The 26,913-nt window shown below is 30.1% G+C and overlaps 1 protein-coding gene and 1 pseudogene across 1 annotated transcript; both read right to left on the reverse strand.

Moving 5' to 3' along the window:
* Window positions 1–8,693: 8,693 nt before the first annotated feature.
* On the reverse strand, window positions 8,694–12,155 carry LOC124943111 (putative disease resistance protein RGA3). The gene has a single exon (XM_047483669.1). The coding sequence runs from the start codon at window positions 12,153–12,155 to the stop codon at window positions 8,694–8,696; it is 3,462 nt and encodes a 1,153-aa protein (XP_047339625.1).
* A 3,374-nt stretch (window positions 12,156–15,529) lies between these two features.
* Window positions 15,530–18,515, reverse strand: LOC124943112 (annotated as a pseudogene).
* Window positions 18,516–26,913: the final 8,398 nt, after the last annotated feature.

Genomic DNA, 26,913 nt, shown 5'->3' on the forward strand with positions numbered 1-26,913 from the left:
TCCATCAAGAATCTCCTGTAATAATGGAAAATAATGTTCAAACAAATTGAAAATTATGTTTATTTCAAAAAACCAGGAAATGGAAAATGTGTACCATAGTAATTAATCCATATGTTAAGTTATTTACTTATTTGCAGCAAAAGGAAAATTTGGCAAAAAATATATGGATGCACCTTCTAGAAGATCAAAATAGGAATAGGTTCATCATCAATGGAAGATGGAAGACAAAATGAAAGAGCATGTTTTTAATATAAATGAGCATTGAATTCATGGTTCATCGTCCAATCTGACTTTCTGCCTACTCCATCCATCAATCTGCCTACGCTAGCGAATCCTCTACCGATGTTGAGAGTGTTAAGCTCCGTCGGATTCTCCTCTTCAATTTCCATATCCGTCGAAATGTTTAACTTCTGCTTCCATAGATCAATGAAGTACAAACTCATGTGTTGTTGATTGTCATTTATATAGATAAACTTGTAAGATTTACTTAAAATCCTAAATCCTCATCCAACATAATAGCAGTTGGATAATATTCAAAACCCTAAAATACATAAGAATGCATTGAGACGAGAATGTCTTACCTCAGAGGAGCAGCGGGATTGAAGGGATAGGGTTTGAGAGAGAGTCGGAACCCTAAAAATTGGAGATATAAAATGAGGATCAAAATTAGGCGCTTTATATAGTATGAAAGACGCATATTACATAATGCGCGTATATTTAATATGCGTCTTTCAATGTACGCATATTACATATTACGCGTAAGTGTAATTCGCGTAAGTGTAATACGCGTAAGTGTAATTCGCGTAAATGTAATACGCGTAAGTGTAATTCGCGTAAGTGTATTACGCGCAAGTGTAATTCGAGTAAGTGCAATTACAGGGGTAAAATGGACATTTCGCAGGGCAAAAAGGCCCATTTTGCAAACATTAGCAGACGCGGGCCTTTTTTGGAATTAAGCCACTTATGAGGGCCATCTCATCAAATTTCCCAAACGAATGAGTTATTAAGTGGAGGAAAATAGTCAAATTGGCCCTTGTACTTTAGGAAATTTGAAATATTCTCCTCATTTTGAGTATAGATGAAAATTATATCTTCTACTTACAGATCAAGTTCATAATTTATTTTTAAAGAATTTATGAATGAAATAGGTAGATTAGTATAGATTTTTACCTAGTTTCAGAAAAATAAATAGTAAATTAAATTTAAAGAAATAGAAAATTAAGGTGTTATGTAACGATTTTAGCGTAATTCTTTTCTTTTGAGTTTGTGCCAACTCAGCCATAACTTATATTAGGCTCTTATTAAAATATGTTTTGAATTAAGATCAAGAGTGATGATCATTTCTTACCACCAGCCTGTTTGATGTTAGGTTATTTAAGATTATTATTCAGATTTTTTAAAACAATAATTATTTGATGAATAAATAATTAAGTTATTTAAGTTTTTAATAGTTGAATTATTATAATATTATTTTATATTTAAAATTTAAATTTTATAAAAGATAAGATTATTTTAAAATTGTTGTAGTTGGTAAAATTGATTGATTGAATTAAAAAAAAAACATGTGATAGTTTTTTATTAAAGAAACAACATCAAAGCTCTAAATGAACATAGTTTAATATAATTCCATATAATTCAAAGTTTGAGGTCATATTTTAATTTTCTGAAAACTTAGTCATTTTCCAAATGGGAGCATTTCAATATGAAGGAATTTTATCCATAAAAAAACACAAATATGTTGGACTGAAATTACTTGATACATGATGTTAGAATTTGGGGAAAATGATTCCATTTCCAAATAATTTAATTAAATTTCATTTGGTCAAAATGACTTACTTGTTCGTAAAGTTTCTTATTTTTCTTTTTTTATAGTTAATTTTTCCAGAACTTTAATACTCTATAAAAAAAAAAAAAAAAAAACTTATTTAGAAAATGTGTATCATAATCCATCCAGAGAACAAGACACAATAAATTATGTAAAATTTTCTATTTAGTAATTATTGTTTCCTTAGTTAGATGTGAAAAATTAATGTGTTTCTTATCTAGGAAAATATTAGACTACAAGAACAATGAAAGAATGAATACATAAATAATTTGTGTGAACACATCAAATATTCTAGCTAGGTCCAATTGTGAGGGAAGAAATGTATTTCTTAAGAGTAATTGACTATTAATTGGTCCAAATAACTTCTAGGTTTAGTTTACTCATATGTTTTTACTTTTTTAAAATAATAATCTAAAACGTGAATGATAACTAGTAAAAAAACGACTTTGAGATATAATGAACTATTCAAAAAGAGTGTAACGATGGAGGAGAAAATAAAAATGATCTTAAACTAGACAAATAAAATATATGATTAATATAAATAAGGAACGACAATTGACTAAAGAAAATTTAAGCAAAAAAAAAAGGATACTGACAAGATTCGTGTAATACAAAAATAAATCCAAAACAAAACAATGTTAATAAAAATGAAAGAAATTAAACTGATAACAAACATTTGCAAAATTACAATTTAAACCAAATAAAAAAAAGTTATTAAGTAAAATGAATATTTTTTAATCAGATCTATTGTTCAAAAGGATAAAGAAAAACCATTTCTAACATTAGTTATACTCACTCAAACACACAAATGTGGCTTCTAGTTTTCTTATACATATTTGAAATATTAAAACAAACATTCCTAAAATATTAATGAAAAACTTTGTCAAAAGCACGTAATTTAAATGAATCGAGAAGACACATCATATTACTCATTTTTTTTAATATGATATTGTTTGGAATAAGCGATAAAAATAACTCACCATTAACTTAACAAGTACTTACAATGCAATAATTCAAAAAGTCATAGATAAGATTGAAAGAAAAGTTCTCAAAAAATTGGATTTTTTGAAAAAAAAATGTTTGTTGGCATCAAATAGCTAGTCAAATGCTCATAATATTCTTGGTCACCACATTGGGGGTAATGACCAAAATTCAAAAGTGACTATTTTTTGCAGCTATCATTTTTATTAAATATTAAATTAAGAATTGTTTAGACATGAAATTTAAGCACACCATTAACTAACTTCCTTGATCAGGGCTGTTTGGTTGGAGTAGGAAAGGTAGGTTATATTTAGAAATTCAAATTTAGGACCATTTGGTGAACCCTTAGAACAAAATAATAATGTTTCATAATTCACAACTTGCAATAATGACACAACAAGGTTTCAATTTTTGACTCACCATTTTATTTTTAAATATTTTTGGGTGACGTATTTGATTTGAAACATTGACACTAATAGTAGTATGAATTTGTATTCGGTTTTGGTGACAGTCAAAAATTATTTATTTTATTAAGGTTCTGCATTATTCTAATTTTGTTTGATCATTTAGTCCATTCTTTATATGCAATTAACAACAATTTATTTGTATTATAATTCTATGAAGAATAGTGGAATACTATAAGATTCAACTTTAATGAGTTTCACTTGAGAGTCCCCTTTTTTTTCATATTTTATTATCACTATTACTGAAAATTACATAGATATTGTTAAGAACTATCAAAATAGGAAATGGAATATCAAACAACACCTATACATGATCTTTATTCTTTAGGTATTCAAATTGGCATATATATAAGAATGGGAAATGTGTATATCTTGTAATTGACCATGTATTTTGAATTTTCTTTTTCTTTCTAATTTTGGAGTTTAGAATATAAAAAAAAAGATTATTGTCTAGAGAAAGTTGAAATTATTTATTCTTTAGCTATTAAGTAGGTTATTTCATAATTGGTCTTTAATTTAATTAAATATTTATCATTCTGATAATTTTATTATATAGAGGAAGACAAACAAAATTAGTAAATCTCAAACAAAATTAGTAAATCTTAAATTTAAATTTTACTTTAAATAACAAAAATTTACTCCTAAAAGAATATTACTTATATCTTATTATTTATTATATATATATATATATATATATATATAATTAAGTATAAAATTAATTTTTTTTAAATAATAAACAAATTACATTACAAATCGTTATGTATTTACTAGTTAAGCCGAGAGATATACACATATATTTCGGTTTGGTCTTAAATAATCAAATAAATCAAACTGCTAGGAAATGGGCAAAACAGAAAGATTTAAACAAATCTTTCGGTTTTACCCTTGAATACCGAAAGATATGAGGTAAATCTTTCGGTATTCGACCTTTTCAAATTTATTATTTAACAAGATTGAAGCATGATTATATTTTATCCTTAAAAACATAAACACAATTCGATACTTAGAAATTAAACAAAACCCCTATTCATACAAATATAAAAACATAATCACTCATTCTAAGTATAATCAAACACAAACCTTATACATCTTATATAATCAAACACAAACTTATACTTGTAACTTCAATCACAACCCATATATAATTGGAATATTGACTCACAATTGATATGTTTGGACAATTAAACAAGATTTATATACTTGGAATCAAAACACCAATTGGAAAAGGGTAAAGAAATTAGTGAAGAGTGACCAAAGCCGAAAGATTTACTACAAATCTTTCGGTATCTACTAGTTAAGCCGAAAGATATACACATATCTTTGTCTTTGGCTTTAAATAACCAAAAAATCAAAATGCTGGGAAGTGGGCAAAACAGAAAGATTTAGACAAATCTTTCGGTTTTACCCCTGAATACTGAAAGATATGAGGTAAATCTTTTGGTATTCGACCTTTTCAAATTTATTATTTAACAAGATTGAAGCATGATTATATTTTATCTTTAAAAACTTAAACACAATTCTATACTTAGAAATTAAACAAAACTCATACTCATACAAATATAAAACATAATCACTCATTCTAAGTATAATCAAACACAAATCTTATACATCTTTATATAAGCAAACACAAACCTATACTTGTAACTTCAATCACAACCCATGTATTAAGAATATTGACTCACAATTGATATGTTTGGACAATTAAACAAGATTTATATACTTAGAAACCAAAATACCAATTGAAAAAGGGTAAAGAAATTAGTGATGAGTGACCAAAACCGAAAGATTCACTACAAATCTTTCGATATCTACTAGTTAAGCTGAAAGATATACACATATCTTTCGTCTTTGGCCTTAAATAACCAAAAAATCAAACTGTTGGGAAGTGGGCAAAACCAAAAGATTTAGACAAATCTTTTGGTATTCAACCTTTTCAATTTTATTATTTAACCAAATTGAAGCATGATTATATTTTATCCTTAAAAACCTTAAAAAAATTTATACTTAGAAATTAAACAAAATCCCTACTCATACAAATATAAAACATAATCACTCATTCTAAGTATTATCAAACACACACCTTACACATCTTTATATAATTAAACACAAACTTATACTTGTAAATTCTAAGAAATATATTAGTGGAGAGGTCCATTAAGTCGAAAGATATATTAGTGAACCACTCCAGAAAACTCAACACTTAGAAGATTTTTATGTTTTTTAGAATGGACCAAAACCGAAAGATATAGTCCAAATCTTTCGGCATCTCCCCTCCAGAAAAAAACTCAACACTTAGAAAAAATTCCTTCATTTTAAAAGGGGTCAAAGCCGAAAGATATAGTCTATATCTTTCGGTATATCCCCTAGAGAAAACCCAACACTTAGAAAAGTTTTTTGATTTTTTTGAAAAGGGTCAAAGCCGAAAGATATAGTCTATATCTTTCGGTATATCCCCTAGAGAAAACCCTACACTTAGAAGTTTTCTGATTTTTGTTGGTAGGGGTCAAAGATAAAAGATATAGTCTATATCTTTCGGTATTCACCCTTCAAAAATAGGTTGTTTTTTGAAAGGATTCAAAGTCGAAAGATATACGCTATATCTTTTAGTATTGTATCCAAATACTGAAAGATATGTAGAGCATGTCAGTATCTTTTCTCATTTTCGACAGATCTCGAATATCAAACCTCCTTAATTCTTAAAACATTGAACTTTATCCCAACTAACTAAATGACAAAACGATGAGTTAGAGAATCCCCATAGAAATTTACACATTATTCTCTCCATCTTCACCGCCACACTCTTGAGAAGAAGGAATAATGACATCATATATGTGGGCATAGATGACAACACACTCTTAATAAGGATTAACCGACCCCTTTTCGAGATTATCTTACTTTTTTATCTAGACATTTTACATTCCATTTTAGTGATAACCGGGTCACAAAAGACCTTGAATCGTAATTTAACACTCAATGGCATACCAAGTTATGTTGATGGAAGATCACCAATTCCAAAACCCCAACACATTTGCCAACATCATATTTCTTCTATTCGAAACAAAATCTGAGAAAAAATGTTTGACTTATTAAGATTCACTCGAAGACTAGAACATGCACCAAATAGCCATAAAATATCCTGAAGGTGTTTAAATTTCCTGTAGGTAGTCTGAACCATGTAGAACTTCATCAGCGAAAAAATATGATATAGAAAAATGATATCTTCTTGACCCATAACTCACTCCACGGATGAGTCCCGAGTTTTGTACAAACGATACCATTTTTTAGAGAGCTTAAATAACAATAACGATCAAGAAAAGAGAGAGTGGATCACCTTGTCTAATCCCTCGGGAACTCTTGAAAAATCCTTGAGAACTACCATTAACAATGACATAAAACTTAGCCATCGAGAGACAAATCTAATCCACCCAATCCATTTTGCACTCATTCTCATTTTGCCCATTACATCAAACAAAAACTCTCAATTGACGTGATCATAAGCTAACGATGTCTAATTTTTTTAATTGTTGATAAAATCTAATCAGAATAACAGTTTCTCAGCTTTGAGACACGCTTTCCTACTTGCATATAACTATACGGTAGGTCATTTAGCTTTTTCAGTTGGCAATGTTGGTAGTTTTTTGATGAATAATTACTAGGATGAAAAGTATACGGTAAAGTAGAATCTCGTGCACAATGGGCCACACTTTAGTCTCTAATTCAAGTACATGCTTCATGGGGGATTTGTTTTCTCATCCATCGTCATATTATGTGTCGAGAATCTTATTTGGATATTCTCGTTGACATCATAATCTGGATCAGAAATCACCGATTCCTCATTAGACACGTCATTAATAAAACTAGTGATTCAAGAATATTTTTTTTGGGGGGGGGGAATAGCTTAACGACATTTCATTAAGAACCCAAAAGTGTGAGAAATGGTCAATTATCAAAGTTAGACAAACTCTAACTTTGATTAAAAGAATCAAACGAACCTAGAATATCTGATTAGAAATAAACAAAAAAAACAGAGATTATAGACAACTAAAGAATACCAATCATATTACTTAACATTCTTGTTCAATGTAGCCAATATCATTTTTGCTACTTTCGAATCTCAGTCTGCTGCTCTCACAGCCCACCTACTTTTTTTAATCACCTGATTGGCTCTATACTTCTTTATTGGTGATTGAACTGTTGCATTTGATGATGACTATTTGTGAACATTGACTTCAATCCCTTGGATCTGTTTTTGCTTTAGAGTAGCCAACACTAATCTGATAAAATGAATTACATTTCAGTATTTTAGGAATTTCACATTACCTTCACATTCTTTTGTTTCATTTTTGTCTGACTTGATTCGGTCTACTTTCAATGTTTCCTCTTCACTATCATTCACTTCATTCTTATCACTTCCTTCCTCTGATTCTTCCCCTTTTCCTTCCTCTAACTCTTCATCTTCTTCTTTCACTAATTTTTCATCTTTCAATTCCTTTGATTCTTCATCATTCCCATAATCTGCATCTCTATCTTTAGCTTCCTCATTCTGATTGTTTGATTCTTCAGTTTCAGCTTCCTCATTTTGCTCCTGAACTTTTAGCTTTTCCTTTTGTTCTTCAATTGCTTTTGCACATTTGTTACTGGATGTTCAAAAGTATTGCAGAACGTACATTTGTTTGGCCTCCATTCATACATAATATACATGTCTATGGGTTTGCCTCTTCTATCAATTATTGTCATCTTTGTTGGTAAAGTGCTTATAGGATGCACTTCAATATTTATCCTAGCATATGTGATGTGTTCTCTTTCCTCCGTTATTGGGTCCATATATAATGGTTTCCCTAAGAGACTAGCGAAATGGTTAAGTACTTCTGCGTTATACATATGAGCTGGAATGTTCCTTAGTTTGAACCAAATTTGAGCTGTTCGGACCATTTTTCTAGTTTCATACAGTTTGACCCAACATATGTGTGTCCCAGCTTCAAAATATTTTCCAGACTTACAAGTACACTCATCTCAAACTCAGCTTGATCCTCAAATAGGATAATGCTTCCAACTCTATATATATATATATACCATTCAAACAAACAAACAAACAATTGATCTATTATAATGATGAAACTAAATCATAAACAGAGAAAGAGGAGAAGAAAACATACATTGCAGTAACAGTAATAATGTAAGCAGCTGGAGAATATCCATGTCGCTTTAATCTTCCACAGAAACAACATGAACCAAAATATAGCGACTATGATTGGAGGAGCTGCAGAATAGCCTATTGACTGCAAAAAGCAATATCACGGTCAAATCGAATTCAATTTGAACAAACGGATTCGAATTTAAGTAATATTAGTAGATGCAATTAATAGATAAATATAATTATTATTTTTATACAGAGTACCTTCTAATTGACTCTTCTTCTTCTTCTATTCCTCTTTTATGATATCTACTTCGAACTTCTTAGGACCAAGTCTGGTTCGAAGGGAACGCAGGAGTGCGATAACATCGTCCGCTTCTTCTGAAGACACCAACTTATCACAGCCCCAGATACTCAATCTCTGTAGTGAATTATTATTAATATTGAGGTTTCCAACAAATTCCTCAACTGATATCATCAACTCCGGGCAATACCAGATATACAAGTCCGTGAGAGAGTTGATGAAGTGTTTGTTCTGGCAGCCACTAATCTTTGATATCATTCCCTCACCAAACAAACGTCTTAATTTGGGGGGGCACCCTGTAATAGCAAGAGATTGAAGAGATTGGAAAGTTGAGCGTACTGCTCCTCCTCCTAATTGTGCTTCACTATTATTATTTGACGATGATGATGATGATGTTGATGGTATCTCATCATCAAACATTAATGCCTTATAACCAGCTCCAAATAAAACACTTCTTTCTGTAATTGAGCATAGATGGAGATGAGTGAGAGCACTAAGATTTGAGATACTATATAACAACTCATCCGAACATTCACCCCAAACAGCTACATCTTTGAGTGATTTGAGATGCGGTGGCAAGGCCCCTAGCTTTGGACAATCATGTATCATCAACCTGGATAGATTAGGGAATGCTCCGGCACTAGGAATAGCAGGAGACACCAATTCCCTCAAATTCTTCATATTACCAATATCCAGTTTCTCTAAATAAGGGAATAACACTACTTCAATTCCATTCATGTTGTTGTTGACGCTGAATATTCCATGCTCCACATCATTATTCAATCCACTAAGTTTCAGATGAGTGAGAGTACCATTAAGATTCCAGATGCTATATAACAATTCATCCGAACATTCACCAATAACAGTTACATCTTTGAGTGATTTGAGATGAGGTGGCAAGGCCCCTAGCTTTGGGCAGTTAAATATTGCCAGCGTGGATAGATTAGGGAATGCTCCAGTACTCCAACAGCTAGGTGACACCAATTCTCTCAAATTCTTCATGCCAACAACAAGTTCCTCTAACAAAGGGAATAGTACTATCATTTCATTGTCATCGCTACTACTAGCAATAGTATTCATATTGTCCAAGCCCTTAAGCTCAAGGCGTGTTAGAAAATGATATGATTTTCCCACCCATTTAGGGAGATTCACACCTTTGTAACCACTCATTCCCAATATCTTCAGCCTTGCAGTTGAAACCTCTAGAGCTTCACCAATTTTCTCATCTCTATCTCTAGTACTCTTGCTCTCATCAACTTCATCATCAGATCTCCATTCCAACTCCAATTCATTGATACTCGACATTTTAGCCATACTTATCCCTCTTTCCATAGATGCATTACTAACTCTTCCAAGCTTCCTAATTTTCAAAGATCCGCGGATATCCAATTTTTTTAATTCATCTAGTTGACAATCTCTCTCCTTTTTACCTATCACAAACAAGCTTAGCCTCTTCAGATGTTTCAATTGCTCCATCCCTCTAGGCATATATTTTAATCCATCACAACCCTTCAAATAAAGATGCCGCAGATTAATAAGGTCTTTCGTATTTTTGGGCAAACTTTCAAGCCTAGAACAATGATTGAGTTTCAGAGTCTGTAAGTTCAAGAGATCACAAATACTATCAGGTAATATTGCTATCCCTTTATTACCGGAAATGTCTAAGTATCTAAGATGTTTTAGACATCCTAAGTAACACAATTCTTCATACTTTTCGAATCGTCCTTGCTGCAACCAACAATAGCTTAGTTCAAGGACACGTAAAATCGGAAGTTCCTTCAATACACTCGGAAAAATCTGCTTTCCACCAACATCTCTGTCCTTGAGCATTAGTGATTGCAACCCTCCAATTTTCTTAAGAGAATCAACTGATATTTTGACAAATTTATCATCCATTACCATTAGATGACGGATTTCTCGTTTTAAACCATCACTTGAGTTATTAGCATCCAACTTATAACATTCATCTTGGGCAAGATCGTGCATAAGATCGTGCATCTTACATGTTTCATAAATTCCATACCGATTTGATTCCTCGTCTTGAAAAAAGGATCTCCAACACAATTGCTTCCAAATTTTATTCCCAACATCTTCCACTTCTTTGTTCTTATCTGTAAGAATTAAACCATGTGCCATCCACAATTGGATTAATCTTTCCTTTTCAATTATAGTATCCTTGGGAAATATAGCACAAAACACAAAGCATCTTCTCAAATAATAAGGGAGGTCATAGTAACTCAACCTTAGAATACGCAAAATATCAATTTCTTCATCACTTTGAGATATCTCCCATATCTCACTATCTCTTATTCTGCACCATTCCTTTTCGTCATCGTTGAAGTTTAATTGACTTCCCAATGTTTTGGCAATTAAGGGAACACCCTTACATTTTTTAACTATTTCTTTTCCAATATCAACAAAGTTTGTAGTTTTTTGTGTTCCACACATAAACGCACGCTCTTGAAAGAGTAGCCAACAATCCTCGTTAGAGAGCGATGATATCTGAAAATGTTGAATCGTTTCCATAATTTTTGCCACATTTTTTTTCCGTGTCGTGGTAAGGATAAATGCACCATTTGATCCACAATCCAAGATAGATCTCAACTGATCCCATGCATCAACATTTTCATTCCAAACATCATCCAATACAATCAAATATTTTTTCCCTTTCAATCTATCTTGAATCATTTTCTGCAATATCTCTAAGGAAGTTTCATTTGTTGCTCCTATAATAGCTTTGATCACCAATTTAATATCAAAATCATCTGAAACACAAACCCAGATTTTGGTTTCAAAATGCTTAGTAATCTCCTCGTCGTTGAAGACCATTTGGGCAAGTGTTGTTTTACCAAGACCCCCTATTCCAACAATGGGTAGAACATATGGTTTTTTATCAACACAAGCACTAGATGTATTATTGACTAGAATATCAATAATCTGTTTCTTCTCCTTATCTCTCCCATATACTTGATTACAACTAGAAAGAGACATGTTTTCACGCCATCTACTAGTAAGCTTGTCTCTTTCTGAGTCATGAATAGATTCACGCAAATGTAACGTTTGACGCTCCGAAGAAATTTGGTCAAGCTTCTCTTGAACATCCTTAATTTTGTGACCAACTTTTAGACGTGTCCTAGTACTTCTAAAAGGATGGGTTATTGAGTTGGTTACCTTGATCCGGGTTGAAGAGGAGGCATTACGCCTGTTGACTTGAAGACGAAGATCTTCATAGGTGCAGTCATCCATGATGTCTCGAACCTCGTACGCCACATCTTTCAGCTTCCGCAACCAATCTTCCGTTTGTTTGTCCTTCTCCTGCACATTCTTTCTCTCTGCATCCTCAAGTACTGCCATAATTGAAGTTAGCGTGCTGGATAGCTTTTGGACCTTCTTCTTAAAACTCCAAAACAACGAGAATTCATCCTTAATTAGAGCTGCATCAGCCATGGTGGTTTCTCTCTCGATGATCAATCAGATGAATAAACTTCTCACAAATGTTATCTTGTGTCTACTGAAGAACAATCATTGAAATACAAAATGGACCACACGTAACTTTCCTTTACGTGTGGACCATGCAATAATATAAACCACAATTTCTTTTGAAATATCTTTAAATGAATTATTGACCATCTTAAGAGAATAATATTACTATTCAAGTTATAATCTATTTCACATGAAAAATTAAATTGCAATTTATAAAGTGTTTGTTTGAAACAAATATTAGTTTAAATCAAAGTTTTCTAATTTTCAATTAAGTTTTAAAGGCTTATAAATGTTAAGGGGATTGTATAATAAAAAATACTTAATTATACTTTTCCCTCATTTCAATATAACCACAAGAACATACTATTTGTGAACCAAGAAGTGAACAATCTTTATACACAAAATTATATATATATTTTATGGATAATATAAATGAACCAATATAAAGAATATTTTGAAACAAAATGAAATTTTTTCAAAATATCTTAGAACCAAATCTCATCCTCTTAGACTAATTCACTAATAATAAATCTCATTGTGATCTTGAAAAATCTACATTTGGATAATCTTTCTTTTCCATTTACATTATATTATTGTTAATGACAATGTTTTATCTTTTTCATTATAGAAAATTTAACATCATTTGGAAATATAACAATATAAACAAATTTTTGATAAAGGGGATCATAATAAGTTAACATTTAGATAGGCAGAGTTTATTTTTTATTTTTTAAAAGAGATATCTCCCATTTATTGATAACTTTAATTTGGATCATTATGGATACAAAACTAAATTAGCATCATTTACATTGTCTATCTAGCTTTTGTGTGTGCCCTCCTACATTTAAATTAGCACCACTCTCCTCCATCACCTTCATTAAAGTTGAACTCATTTCCATGTGCATTACTCATTTTTATTTTAAATTAAAAAGAAAAATAAATATTTTTTTAAGCCAAAGTAAACAACAAAACCTGAGTGTATATATTAGTAAAAAAAAATTGAAATATGTTCAAAGTTTGAAATAAATTTACTAAAATTGGTTGATTAGTTAATAACCGTTTAATTTTGCTGAAAATTTCCTAATAATTATGTGAATATAATTTTTTAAATGAAAATTAAAGAATAATTATTTACAATTTTATTACTCATTATTTATTTCCTTATATATAATATGAATCTGTTTCTTACAAGTTAATAAGTAACCCACACAAAAAATAGGATGACAATCATGTAACTCTAGCTATTTTTAACACACAAAAAAATATATTTCTATCCAAAAATCTATTTACTTATCCATCTTCGACAATAAATCTCACAATTTGAGACATTTTAACTCTTAAAAAAAATATATATAACTTACGAAAAGTTTTACAATATTATTTAGGTATCCCTAGGCTAGGTGACTTTTTAGGGCCACCTCCTACCCAAACTATCCCTGCACTTTTCAAAAAACAAGAAAATATATAATTTTTTTAACCTAAAATAGAAAACTCAGATCAATTAACTTGATTTACTAATAATTTATATATATATATATATATATATATATATATTATACTTTTTATTCTTCTTAAAAACACAATATATATATATATATATTATACTTTTTATTCTTCTTAAAAACACAATATATATCTAAAGAAATAAACTTAATTGGATGCCAGTTTAAGTTATTTAAATAACTCAAATTAATCGAACATCATTTCACTCTTCTTTTTAATCCGTCATATCTCATTCGATTTATTAACCAAAATACTAAAATATTCTATATTTTAAATATTTTATTATTATATTTTAAGTCTTTTTATCAAAAACAATCTCTACATATTTAAAATAATCAAAAATCATTACTTTCTTTTCTTCTCCAAGTTATTTAAAAAAATTCAATTCCAAAAAGCCCCAAATTATTATTTATCCAACATGTTAATCAATTCATCACATGGTAGTGATTTTCTTAGGATTATTTAGGGAGGGTGAGATATAGAAAAAAAAACTCAAAGAGAGGACAATGTTATCCAATGAATGGATAAAGACATCGGTTACTTTTTGACTAAAAGTGTTTAAATTATTATATAAAAACAAGTTTAAGTGAAGTAAGAAATGTTATTATGTATTGAACAATTCCTTATATACTATTATTGTAATTATAAAAATTATTAAAAAAAAATGTTCTTTTCTCATTTTAAAACCCAAAAACCCACCTCCTCAAACAGGGAAATTTGATGAAATGACCTATAAGAGGTTTAATTACAAAAAAATGTCCACGGTTAATAAAGTTGGCAAAAATGGTCTTTTTGCCCTGTGAAAAGTCTGTAATACCCCTCGCGCGCCTGTTTTACCGCTCAATTACGAGAAATGTATTTCTCGCATTTGGTATTTCTCGTATTTGATGCTCAATTACGAGAAATGTATTTCTCGTATTTGGTATTTCTCGCATTTGGTGCTCAATTAGGAGAAATGTATTTCTCGCATTTGGTATATTTCTCGCATTCGATGTATTTCTCGCATTTTGTAGAAAGTGAATATACCAAATTTTGGCCATATATTTTCAACTCATCTGCATTTTGGTATATGTGTCTCATGGAGTATCACAACCAAACATTCAAGCCTATCACACATTTTAGCTCATGAAATATCACAACCAAACATTGGCAGAAAAATAGAATGCCTACAAATTTTTATATTCAAGACTATCACAACCAAACATTTTAACTATTGGGACATTTTACATTAACTTTGTTCTTTTATATTTGGACATTTTACAATAATTTTGTTCATTTTGCTTACTAATGATAAATTTTAATTTGTCTTTGGAGATAACTAAGAACATCCCCGACTAACATAGAAAGGGCGTTTAAAGAAATTTTCATTCATTCTTTGATAAATACTTCCACATGGAATTTAAGAGGCATTTTTGTGTATTTTTTACATTTAATCTAGAGTAATGATATATACAATACCCTTATACCACATCTTCGTATAGCACCTACCTCATTTGGAAAGAAAGAGAAAATATTTTTCTCTCTCTTGTATTCTTTTTAAGATATATTTTCTCTTTCTTTCCAAATGAGGTAGGTGATGTGTGAAGGTGTTGTATAAGGGTGTTGTATATATCATTACTCTTTAATCTATTTGTCTATTCAATATGTTTTCTTTACTAGTATGATTTTGGAAATAATAAAATAAGTTTGTAAGCAAAACCCACTACTTGCCAAGAATAAAAATAATATCTTGGAACAATTTCAATGCATTTTAGTATTACTGGATAACAACATAGGGCACTGAAAGACTTAAATAATAAGTATGAATTTTACAATACAGCTAACAAGTAGTGTTTTCACATAGGTCTTCTAGAAACATACAAAAAAATAAAGAAACCAGACATTTGGGAAGTAGTAGCCCTGAAATGGATATGCAGAATTGGACCATATTTGGAACATTCTGACTCAACATCATCTTTGATTTCCAAATCATACTCTGGGTCCATCTGCGACATAGTTGTAAAAATCTCAAAACAGAAAAAAAAAAAAAAAAAAAAAAAAAAAAAAAAGTGATTTGGAAAAAAAAAAGAAAAAAATACCTCCATGGTCGGATCAAACATATTCTTCAAGAGGAGACATTCACTAGGGATTCCAATAGGCTCCGACACCACAATTGTTGGAAGAAGTGCAGCAGGAATGGCAGCTTGTCCATTCATGGGTAAGGGTAAGGGTAAGGTAACATCATGTTGACCTGAAGCTATCCTATTTAGCGTTGGTACTCCAAGAGACCCTGTAATACTACAAGAACATCATACATTAATGCTATGAAAATATTAGCTTATTTGGAAACTAGTATTTTGCAACATCTGTTACAACCATAATCTAATTAAAAAATTGGAAGAGATTGTGATCATAATATTTTCAAGATCATTGTAATTTTTTACAAACATAACAAATGTAGATTTTCACAATGAAAAATCAACATTAACTTCTTTTAACAAGACAGTCCAATATGTTTCAGAATACAAAAAAAACATAGACAAATTTGTTACGGTGCCACTCCTATCAAGCTTCTGCATGAGCAATGCTCTTGATTGTGCATTCAATGGCTGAGATTTTAAAAGTTATACATTACAGAGACACCATCATAATAAATTCAAGTGTGCATGCTTCAAACACCCTTATAACCTCTACATCATCCACACATGATTCCAAGCAACTTAAGCATGTCATTAAGCCCATCTTTTTACTAGAGTAGTGAATTGCACCAAAGTCAAAAAGGTAGGAAGAAACTTAAAAATGATTGTTTACATTTTCTTTTGTGAAAAAGAAAACCCATGCATAAAAAACGGTTTACTTAAACAAAATGGAAACACTAGTTATACACAATCATTGGTAATAGTAACATCATTTTTCTATAAATTACCACCACTTTCATAACTCACCAGACCACCACTATCGTCATCATCAAAATCAGTCTGCTTTGGTACCTGAGTCTTGCAGCCTAACATGATCAGTAACTGATGAAATCTGGATTAAATACTGAGATGTTAGCTCAAAAAACAATAGAATATATATTTAGATAATCCATTGCCTATTCGAAGATCATCAGTAACTGATGAAACTTACTATGCAGGTGCTCAAAAAGTGTTCCGTTTGGAGCATATTCGAAGACCATCATTCTTGTGAAAGGCTGCTCTTCTTCACAAAAATCGATCAGATTCACAAAGTTCTTATGGTTTACCCGCGAAAGTGTCGCAATCTGGACGACATCAAAAGTAAACACAATGATGAGAAAGTCACTAAAACAAGAAATAGCTTAACTTATTCTCCATACCTTCTTTCTAAATTGACCCTCTAATGATTTAGACCAATCTTCAACAGACTTCATTGCTGTAGAAATAATTGATATCTCTACTCCACTAGAAATAGTCCCTTTATAAACTGTTCTGTCTAATAATGAACCAATTATATTACTGAAATCTTCGCAAGCAGTTACCAGTTCCGATCTCTGCAGCTTATGAACAACTGAAATACAGGTCCAGTAATTGAAAAGGGATAAAATATTGCTAAATTTACGTATCAAGAAGATATAAAATCTTGAATTACTAACCAGTGACAAATGCTTTTCTTAGCTGACCACTCAACCCAGTAGCCCAAGGTCCCACCATTACCACCTTATTTTGTCGACAAAAGAAAATGCCAAGAGCGGAAGCCACAAAGAAAAAAGACCCTCCTATCCAGACCAGATCATCGCACAGTACATGTGTTTGGAGTGATTGTGGGGAATCATATTTGGGGAAGGTGGCAAAGAAGGATGGCTTAGTGGAGGTAAAGGAGTTTCTAGTCGTGAAATTGGTGTCAATACAAGATAAGGTGATGGAACAAATGATTTAGATGGAGAAGACGATAATGGTGATGGTGATGGGCTTGGTGATAAAGATATATGTGATTGGATTGGAGACGGTGAGGGTGAAGCCGAATGCAAGATGGTGAAGGTGATAGTGAGGGTGAAGCTGAATGCAAAGATGGTGAAGGTGATGGTGATAATTTGGGCTTCCTCTTATGGTGGTCGGCATTTGTCTGCAGTAGTTTCCGTTTTGGGATCCTACAAGAAAACAATTCATCAGAGTCAGATCATATAAAAAGAGAGGAAAAAAAAAGTATCGAGTTTCTGCTGTAATTCTATATCGATGAGATTTACCAGGAACCAGAACTGCTAGTGCAACTAGCACCCGTGCAAGAACTACAAATTGTTGCCAAGATTAATTGGCAAAGATCCACTGAAATTATTGTAGCCTAGATCCAACACTTCCAACACTTTAAGTTTCCCAATCTCTTCTGAAACTCTTCCCCACAAAGAGTTATTGCGTAAATTGCTTCAGGAAGTTAAAGCACATAAATATGAAAAAGGATATTCAACAGAAAACATGAAATCCAATAAGATATAGATTGCATATTTGGATTCTAACATAGATTTAAGGTAAGTTAGCTTTTCCTAACTCAGGTGCAAGTGTTCCATCAAGACAAAGATTTTTCAGATTTCTGCAGTTTTAAGTCAAACAATAAATTTACCAAAGTTTCCTAAACCTAAACATAAACATAAACATAAACATAAATATAGACATAAACATAGTGGATCAACACTGCCCATTCAAAGTTACAGCCGCCTTGGCATTTTCAAGTTTGGAAAACTATAAAAGAAAAGAATAAATATATAGTTCTTAACTGAAGAACATATATGTTACACTGATTCTGCTCGTCGTGAGCCATGAATTTGGAAGTGCGCTTGATGTAACGAGTGTAGAGTTTGTGATGAAAGAGCCTATCGACAACCACCATTACTGATTTTTTCATCTTGTTTGAAACCACCATTCCCACCATGGGTTTCATTTCTCTCTTTCTACTCCTTGTAGAATCGAAGTAGATTCTTCAATCATCTTCTTTCGTAGTCTATTGTAGATCGATATGAAACCCTAGCCGTTTTCATATATTTTACAAATGTTTGAATCTCAATATATACTCAGATATACCACATGCGAGAAATATCAAATGCGAGAATACTAAATGCGAGAAATACATTTCTCGTAATTGAGCACCAAATACGAGAAATACCAAATGCGAGAAATACATTTCTCGTAATTGAGCGGTAAAACAAGCGCGCGAGGGGTATTATAGACTTTTCACAGGGCATAAAGGTCCTTTTTGCTAACTTTATCAATCGTGGGCCTTTTTTGAAATTAGATCTCTTATGAGGGCCATTTCATCCAATTTCCCCTTAAACAAGCCAATGAAAAAAAAAGACTTTGTTAGACTTGAAGTCTAACCGAAAAAGTTATTAAGTGGAGGAAAATAGACAAATTGGCCCTTGTGCTTTAGGAAATTTGAAATATTCTCCTCATTTTGAGTATAGATGAAAATTATATCTTCTACTTAAAGATCAAGATCATAATTTATTTTTAAGGAATTTAGGAATGAAATAGGTAGATTAGTATAGAATTTTATCTATTTTTAGAAGAAAAAAATAGTGAATTAAATTTTAAAAAATAAAATAAAATTAAGGGGTTATGTAACGATTTTAGTGTAAAAATGAATTTTTTTTCTTTTGAGTTTGAGTGAACTCAGCCCTAACGCATATCCGATCCTGATTAAGATATCTTTTGAATTAAGATCAAAAGTGATGATCATTTCTTACCAACATCTTGTTTGATGTTAGGTTATTTAAGATTATTATTGAGATTTTTGAAATCAATAATTATTTGATGAATAAATAATTAAGTTATTTAAGTTTTTAATAGTTGAATTATTATAATATTATTTTATATTTAAATTTTAAATTTTATAAAAGATAAGATAAGATTATTTTAATATTGTTGTAGTTGGTAAAATTGATTGATTGAATTAAAAAAAAAACATGTGATAGGTTTTTATTAAAGAAACAACATCAAAGCTCTAAATGAACATAGTTTAATATAATTCCATATAATTCAAAGTTTGAGGTCATATTTTAATTTTCTGAAAACTTAGTCATTTTCCAAATGGGAGCATTTCAATATGAAGGAATTTTATCCATAAAAAAACACAAATATGTTGGACTGAAATTACTTGATACATGATGTTAGAATTTGGGGAAAATGATTCCATTTCCAAATAATTTAATTAAATTTCATTTGGTCAAAATGACTTACTTGTTCGTAAAGTTTCTTATTTTTCTTTTTTTATAGTTAATTTTTCCAGAACTTTAATACTCTATAAAAAAAAAAAAAAAAAAACTTATTTAGAAAATGTGTATCATAATCCATCCAGAGAACAAGACACAATAAATTATGTAAAATTTTCTATTTAGTAATTATTGTTTCCTTAGTTAGATGTGAAAAATTAATGTGTTTCTTATCTAGGAAAATATTAGACTACAAGAACAATGAAAGAATGAATACATAAATAATTTGTGTGAACACATCAAATATTCTAGCTAGGTCCAATTGTGAGGGAAGAAATGTATTTCTTAAGAGTAATTGACTATTAATTGGTCCAAATAACTTCTAGGTTTAGTTTACTCATATGTTTTTACTTTTTTAAAATAATAATCTAAAACGTGAATGATAACTAGTAAAAAAACGACTTTGAGATATAATGAACTATTCAAAAAGAGTGTAACGATGGAGGAGAAAATAAAAATGATCTTAAACTAGACAAATAAAATATATGATTAATATAAATAAGGAACGACAATTGACTAAAGAAAATTTAAGCAAAAAAAAAAGGATACTGACAAGATTCGTGTAATACAAAAATAAATCCAAAACAAAACAATGTTAATAAAAATGAAAGAAATTAAACTGATAACAAACATTTGCAAAATTACAATTTAAACCAAATAAAAAAAAGTTATTAAGTAAAATGAATATTTTTTAATCAGATCTATTGTTCAAAAGGATAAAGAAAAACCATTTCTAACATTAGTTATACTCACTCAAACACACAAATGTGGCTTCTAGTTTTCTTATACATATTTGAAATATTAAAACAAACATTCCTAAAATATTAATGAAAAACTTTGTCAAAAGCACGTAATTTAAATGAATCGAGAAGACACATCATATTACTCATTTTTTTTAATATGATATTGTTTGGAATAAGCGATAAAAATAACTCACCATTAACTTAACAAGTACTTACAATGCAATAATTCAAAAAGTCATAGATAAGATTGAAAGAAAAGTTCTCAAAAAATTGGATTTTTTGAAAAAAAAATGTTTGTTGGCATCAAATAGCTAGTCAAATGCTCATAATATTCTTGGTCACCACATTGGGGGTAATGACCAAAATTCAAAAGTGACTATTTTTTGCAGCTATCATTTTTATTAAATATTAAATTAAGAATTGTTTAGACATGAAATTTAAGCACACCATTAACTAACTTCCTTGATCAGGGCTGTTTGGTTGGAGTAGGAAAGGTAGGTTATATTTAGAAATTCAAATTTAGGACCATTTGGTGAACCCTTAGAACAAAATAATAATGTTTCATAATTCACAACTTGCAATAATGACACAACAAGGTTTCAATTTTTGACTCACCATTTTATTTTTAAATATTTTTGGGTGACGTATTTGATTTGAAACATTGACACTAATAGTAGTATGAATTTGTATTCGGTTTTGGTGACAGTCAAAAATTATTTATTTTATTAAGGTTCTGCATTATTCTAATTTTGTTTGATCATTTAGTCCATTCTTTATATGCAATTAACAACAATTTATTTGTATTATAATTCTATGAAGAATAGTGGAATACTATAAGATTCAACTTTAATGAGTTTCACTTGAGAGTCCCCTTTTTTTCATATTTTTATTATCACTATTACTGAAAATTACATAGATATTGTTAAGAACTATCAAAATAGGAAATGGAATATCAAACAACACCTATACATGATCTTTATTCTTTAGGTATTCAAATTGGCATATATATAAGAATGGGAAATGTGTATATCTTGTAATTGACCATGTATTTTGAATTTTCTTTTTCTTTCTAATTTTGGAGTTTAGAATATAAAAAAAAAGATTATTGTCTAGAGAAAGTTGAAATTATTTATTCTTTAGCTATTAAGTAGGTTATTTCATAATTGGTCTTTAATTTAATTAAATATTTATCATTCTGATAATTTTATTATACAGAGGAAGACAAACAAAATTAGTAAATCTTAAATTTAAATTTTACTTTAAATAACAAAAATTTACTCCTAAAAGAATATTACTTATATTTTATTATTTATTATATATATATATATATATAATTAAGTATAAAATTATTTTTAAAAAATAATAAACAAATTACATTACAAATCTCTTTTTATTACATATAAATGATAGAGAGCGCGACTCTGAGACAGCGACTGGGAGCGCGATGCCTACGTGGTGTGCTACGTGGGTTGACAGGTAGAATATTCTCTTTTTATTAATTATTTTATCTCTCTTCTTATTAATTAATTCCTCTCTCTTCTTATTAAATAATTTTTCTCTGTATCTCTGCAAATTAATTTATCTCATTTATCCATATTCCCACGATTATTATTTTACTCATTTATTTGATATTTATTATCTCTCGTTTAAAGGTTAAAATAAATCAATAATTTACAACAAATTCTCAAATTAAATATTTTAATAATATGTTTAAATAAATTATAAACCCTAAACCTTAAACCCTAAACCCTAAACTCTAAATCCTAAACTCTAAAACCTAAATACTAAATTCTAAACCCTAAACCCTAATTAATATCAATGATTAGTTGAATTATGAATTTATCTCTTTTATTTTTATTTTATTTTTATGATTTTTCAATTCTTTTATTTATCAAATATTTTTTATGGCCTCTTTTTTCTTTTTTTTATTATTATTTTTTTATATTGACTTATTAATATTTTTTTAGTTTTATAATATAAATATTATAAATAAATGTTTATTAATTATTTTCTCTCCAGTAACTAATTATTAATAATAGGAGAGATAAAATAATTAATAAAAGTAGAGAGAATATTTTACCTGTCAACCCACGTAGGCATCGCGCTCCCAGTCGCTGTCTCAAGTCGCGCTCTCTATCATTTTTCCAAACAAAATTAGTAAATCTCAAACAAAATTAGTAAATCTTAAATTTAAATTTTACTTTAAATAACAAAAATTTACTCCTAAAAGAATATTACTTATATCTTATATCTTATTATTTATTATATATATATATATATATAATTAAGTATAAAATTATTTTTAAAAAATAATAAACAAATTACATTACAAATCGTTATGTATTTACTAGTTAAGCCGAGAGATATACACATATATTTCGGTTTGGTCTTAAATAATCAAATAAATTAAACTGCTAGGAAATGGGCAAAACCGAAAGATTTAGACAAATCTTTCGGTTTTACCCCTGAATACTGAAAGATATGAGGTAAATCTTTTGGTATTCGACCTTTTCAAATTTATTATTTAACAAGATTGAAGCATGATTATATTTTATCTTTAAAAACTTAAACACGATTCTATACTTAGAAATTAAACAAAACTCATACTCATACAAATATAAAACCTAATCACTCATTCTAAGTATAATCAAACACAAACCTTATACATCTTTATATAAGCAAACACAAACCTATACTTGTAACTTCAATCACAACCCATATATAATTGGAATATTGACTCACAATTGATATGTTTGGACAATTAAATAAGATTTATATACTTAGAAACCAAAATACCAATTGGAAAAAGGGTAAAGAAATTAGTGATGAGTGACCAAAACCGAAAGATTCACTACAAATCTTTCGATATCTACTAGTTAAGCTGAAAGATATACACACATCTTTCGTCTTTGGCCTTAAATAACCAAAAAATCAAACTGTTGGGAAGTGGACAAAACCAAAAGATTTAGACAAATCTTTTGGTATTCAACCTTTTCAATTTTATTATTTAACCAAATTGAAGCATGATTATATTTTATCCTTAAAAACCTTAAAAAAATTTATACTTAGAAATTAAACAAAATCCCTACTCATACAAATATAAAACATAATCACTCATTCTAAGTATTATCAAACACACACCTTACACATCTTTATATAATTAAACACAAACTTATACTTGTAAATTCTAAGAAATATATTAGTGGAGAGGTCCATTAAGTCGAAAGATATATTAGTGAACCACTCCAGAAAACCCAACACTTAGCAGATTTTTATGTTTTTTAGAATGGACCAAAACCGAAAGATATAGTCCAAATCTTTCGGCATCTCCCCTCCAGAAAAAAACTCAACACTTAGAAAAAATTCCTTCATTTTAAAAGGGGTCAAAGCCGAAAGATATAGTCTATATCTTTCGGTATATCCCCTAGAGAAAACCCAACACTTAGAAAAGTTTTTTGATATTTTTGAAAAGGTTCAAAGCCGAAAGATATAGTCTATATCTTTCGGTATATCCCCTAGAGAAAACCCTACACTTAGAAGTTTTCTGATTTTTGTTGGTAGGGGTCAAAGATAAAACATATAGTCTATATCTTTCGGTATTCACCCTTCAAAAATAGGTTGTTTTTTGAAAGGATTCAAAGTCGAAAGATATACGCTATATCTTTTAGTATTGTATCCAAATACTGAAAGATATATAGAGCATGTCAGTATCTTTTCTCATTTTCGACAGATCTCGAATATCAAACCTCCTTAATTCTTAAAACATTGAACTTTATCCCAACTAACTAAATGACAAAACGATGAGTTAGAGAATCACCATAGAAATTTACACATTATTCTCTCCATCTTCACCGCCACACTCTTGAGAAGAAGGAATAATGACATCATATATGTGGGCATAGATGACAACACACTCTTAATAAGGATTAACCGACCCCTTTTCGAGATTATCTTACTTTTCTATCTAGACATTTTACATTCCATTTTAGTGATAATCGGGTCACAAAAGACCTTGAATCGTAATTTAACACTCAATGGCATACCAAGTTATGTTGATGGAAGATCACCAATTCCAAAACCCCAACACATTTGCCAACATCATATTTCTTCTATTCGAAACAAAATCTGAGAAAAAATGTTTGACTTATTAAGATTCACTCGAAGACTAGAACATGCACCAAATAACCATAAAATATCCTGAAGGTGTTTAAATTTCCTGTAGGTAGTCTGAACCATGTAGAACTTCATCAGCAAAAAAATATGATATAGAAAAATAATATCTTCTTGACCCATAACTCACTCCACGGATGAGTCCCGAGTTTTGTACAAACGATATCATTTTTTAGAGAGCTTAAATAACAATAACGATCAAGAAAAGAGAGAGTGGATCACCTTGTCTAATCCCTCGGGAACTCTTGAAAAATCCTTGAGAACTACCATTAACAATGACATAAAACTCAGCCATCGAGAGACAAATCTAATCCACCCAATCCATTTTGCACTCATTCTCATTTCGCCCATTACATCAAACAAAAACTCTCAATTGACGTGATCATAAGCTAACGATGTCTAATTTTTTTAATTGTTGATAAAATATAATCAGAATAACAGTTTCTCAGCTTTGAGACACTCTTTCCTATTTGCATATAACTATACGGTAGGTCATTTAGCTTTTTCAGTTGGCAATGTTGGTAGTTTTTTGATGAATAATTACTAGTATGAAAAGTATACGGTAAAGTAGAATCTCGTGCACAATGGGCCACACTTCAGTCTCTAATTCAAGTACATGCTTCATGGGGGATTTGTTTTCTCATCCATCGTCATATTATGTGTCGAGAATCTTATTTGGATATTCTCGTTGACATCATAATCTAGATCAGAAATCACCGATTCCTCATCAGACACGTCATTAATAAAACTAGTGATTCGAGAATATTTTTTTTGGGGGGGGGGAATAGCTTAACGACATTTCATTAAGAACCCAAAAGTGTGAGAAATGGTCAATTATCAAAGTTAGACAAACTCTAACTTTGATTAAAAGAATCAAACGAACCTAGAATATCTGATTAGAAATAAACAAAAAAAACAGAGATTATAGACAACTAAAGAATACCAATCATATTACTTAACATTCTTGTTCAATGTAGCCAATATCATTTCTGCTACTTTCGAATCTCAGTCTGCTGCTCTCACAGCCCACCTACTTTTTTTAATCACCTGATTGGCTCTATACTTCTTTATTGGTGATTGAACTATTGCATTTGATGATGACTATTTGTGAACATTGACTTCAATCCCTTGGATCTGTTTTTGCTTTAGAGTAGCCAACACTAATCTGATAAAATGAATTACGTTTCAGTATTTTAGGAATTTCACATTACCTTCACATTCTTTTGTTTCATTTTTGTCTGACTTGATTCGGTCTACTTTCAATGTTTCCTCTTCACTATCATTCACTTCATTCTTATCACTTCCTTCCTCTGATTATTCCCATTTTCCTTCCTCTAACTCTTCATCTTCTTCTTTCACTAATTTTTCATCTTTCAATTCCTTTGATTCTTCATCATTCCCATAATATGCATCTCTATCTTTAGCTTCCTCATTCTGATTGTTTGATTCTTCAGTTTCAGCTTCCTCATTTTGCTCCTGAACTTTTAGCTTTTCCTTTTGTTCTTCAATTGCTTTTGCACATTTGTTACTGGATGTTCAAAAGTATTGCAGAACGTACATTTGTTTGGCCTCCATTCATACATAATATACATGTCCATGTGTTTGCCTCTTCTATCAATTATTGTCATCTTTGTTGGTAAAGTGCTTATAGTATGCACTTCAATGTTTATCCTAGCATATGTGATGTGTTCTCTTTCCTCCGTTATTGGGTCCATATATAATGGTTTCCCCAAGAGACTAGCGAAATGGCTAAGTACTTATGCGTTATACATATGAGCTGGAATGTTCCTTAGTTTGAACCAAATTTGAGCTGTTCAGACCATTTTTCTAGTTTCATACAGTTTGACCCAACATATGTGTGTCCCAACTTCAAAATATTTTCCAGATTTGTTCCCTGCTTGAATTTCAATAAATAGAGATCATGTATATTTGTTGATATCTTTTCCAGTCTCATATACTCTCATTGTTTTAGCAAAACATCCTTAGTAATTGGAAAAGATACACGATTCATTTTTCCTCCACTTCAACAGGTAATTTAAACTCAAAAGGGGATTTAAAAATCTCAACTTTTGGTTTAAAATCTCTCAGGTATGTTTTGCCTTTATAT

Source organism: Impatiens glandulifera, chromosome 6 (genome assembly GCF_907164915.1).
Source record: "Impatiens glandulifera chromosome 6, dImpGla2.1, whole genome shotgun sequence".
Taxonomy (NCBI): domain Eukaryota; kingdom Viridiplantae; phylum Streptophyta; class Magnoliopsida; order Ericales; family Balsaminaceae; genus Impatiens; species Impatiens glandulifera.

Coding starts and splice junctions, on each gene's coding strand:
- LOC124943111 (XM_047483669.1), bottom strand. CDS start 12,155: ATGGCTGATGCAGCTCTAATTAAGGATGAATTCTCGTTGTTTTGGAGT.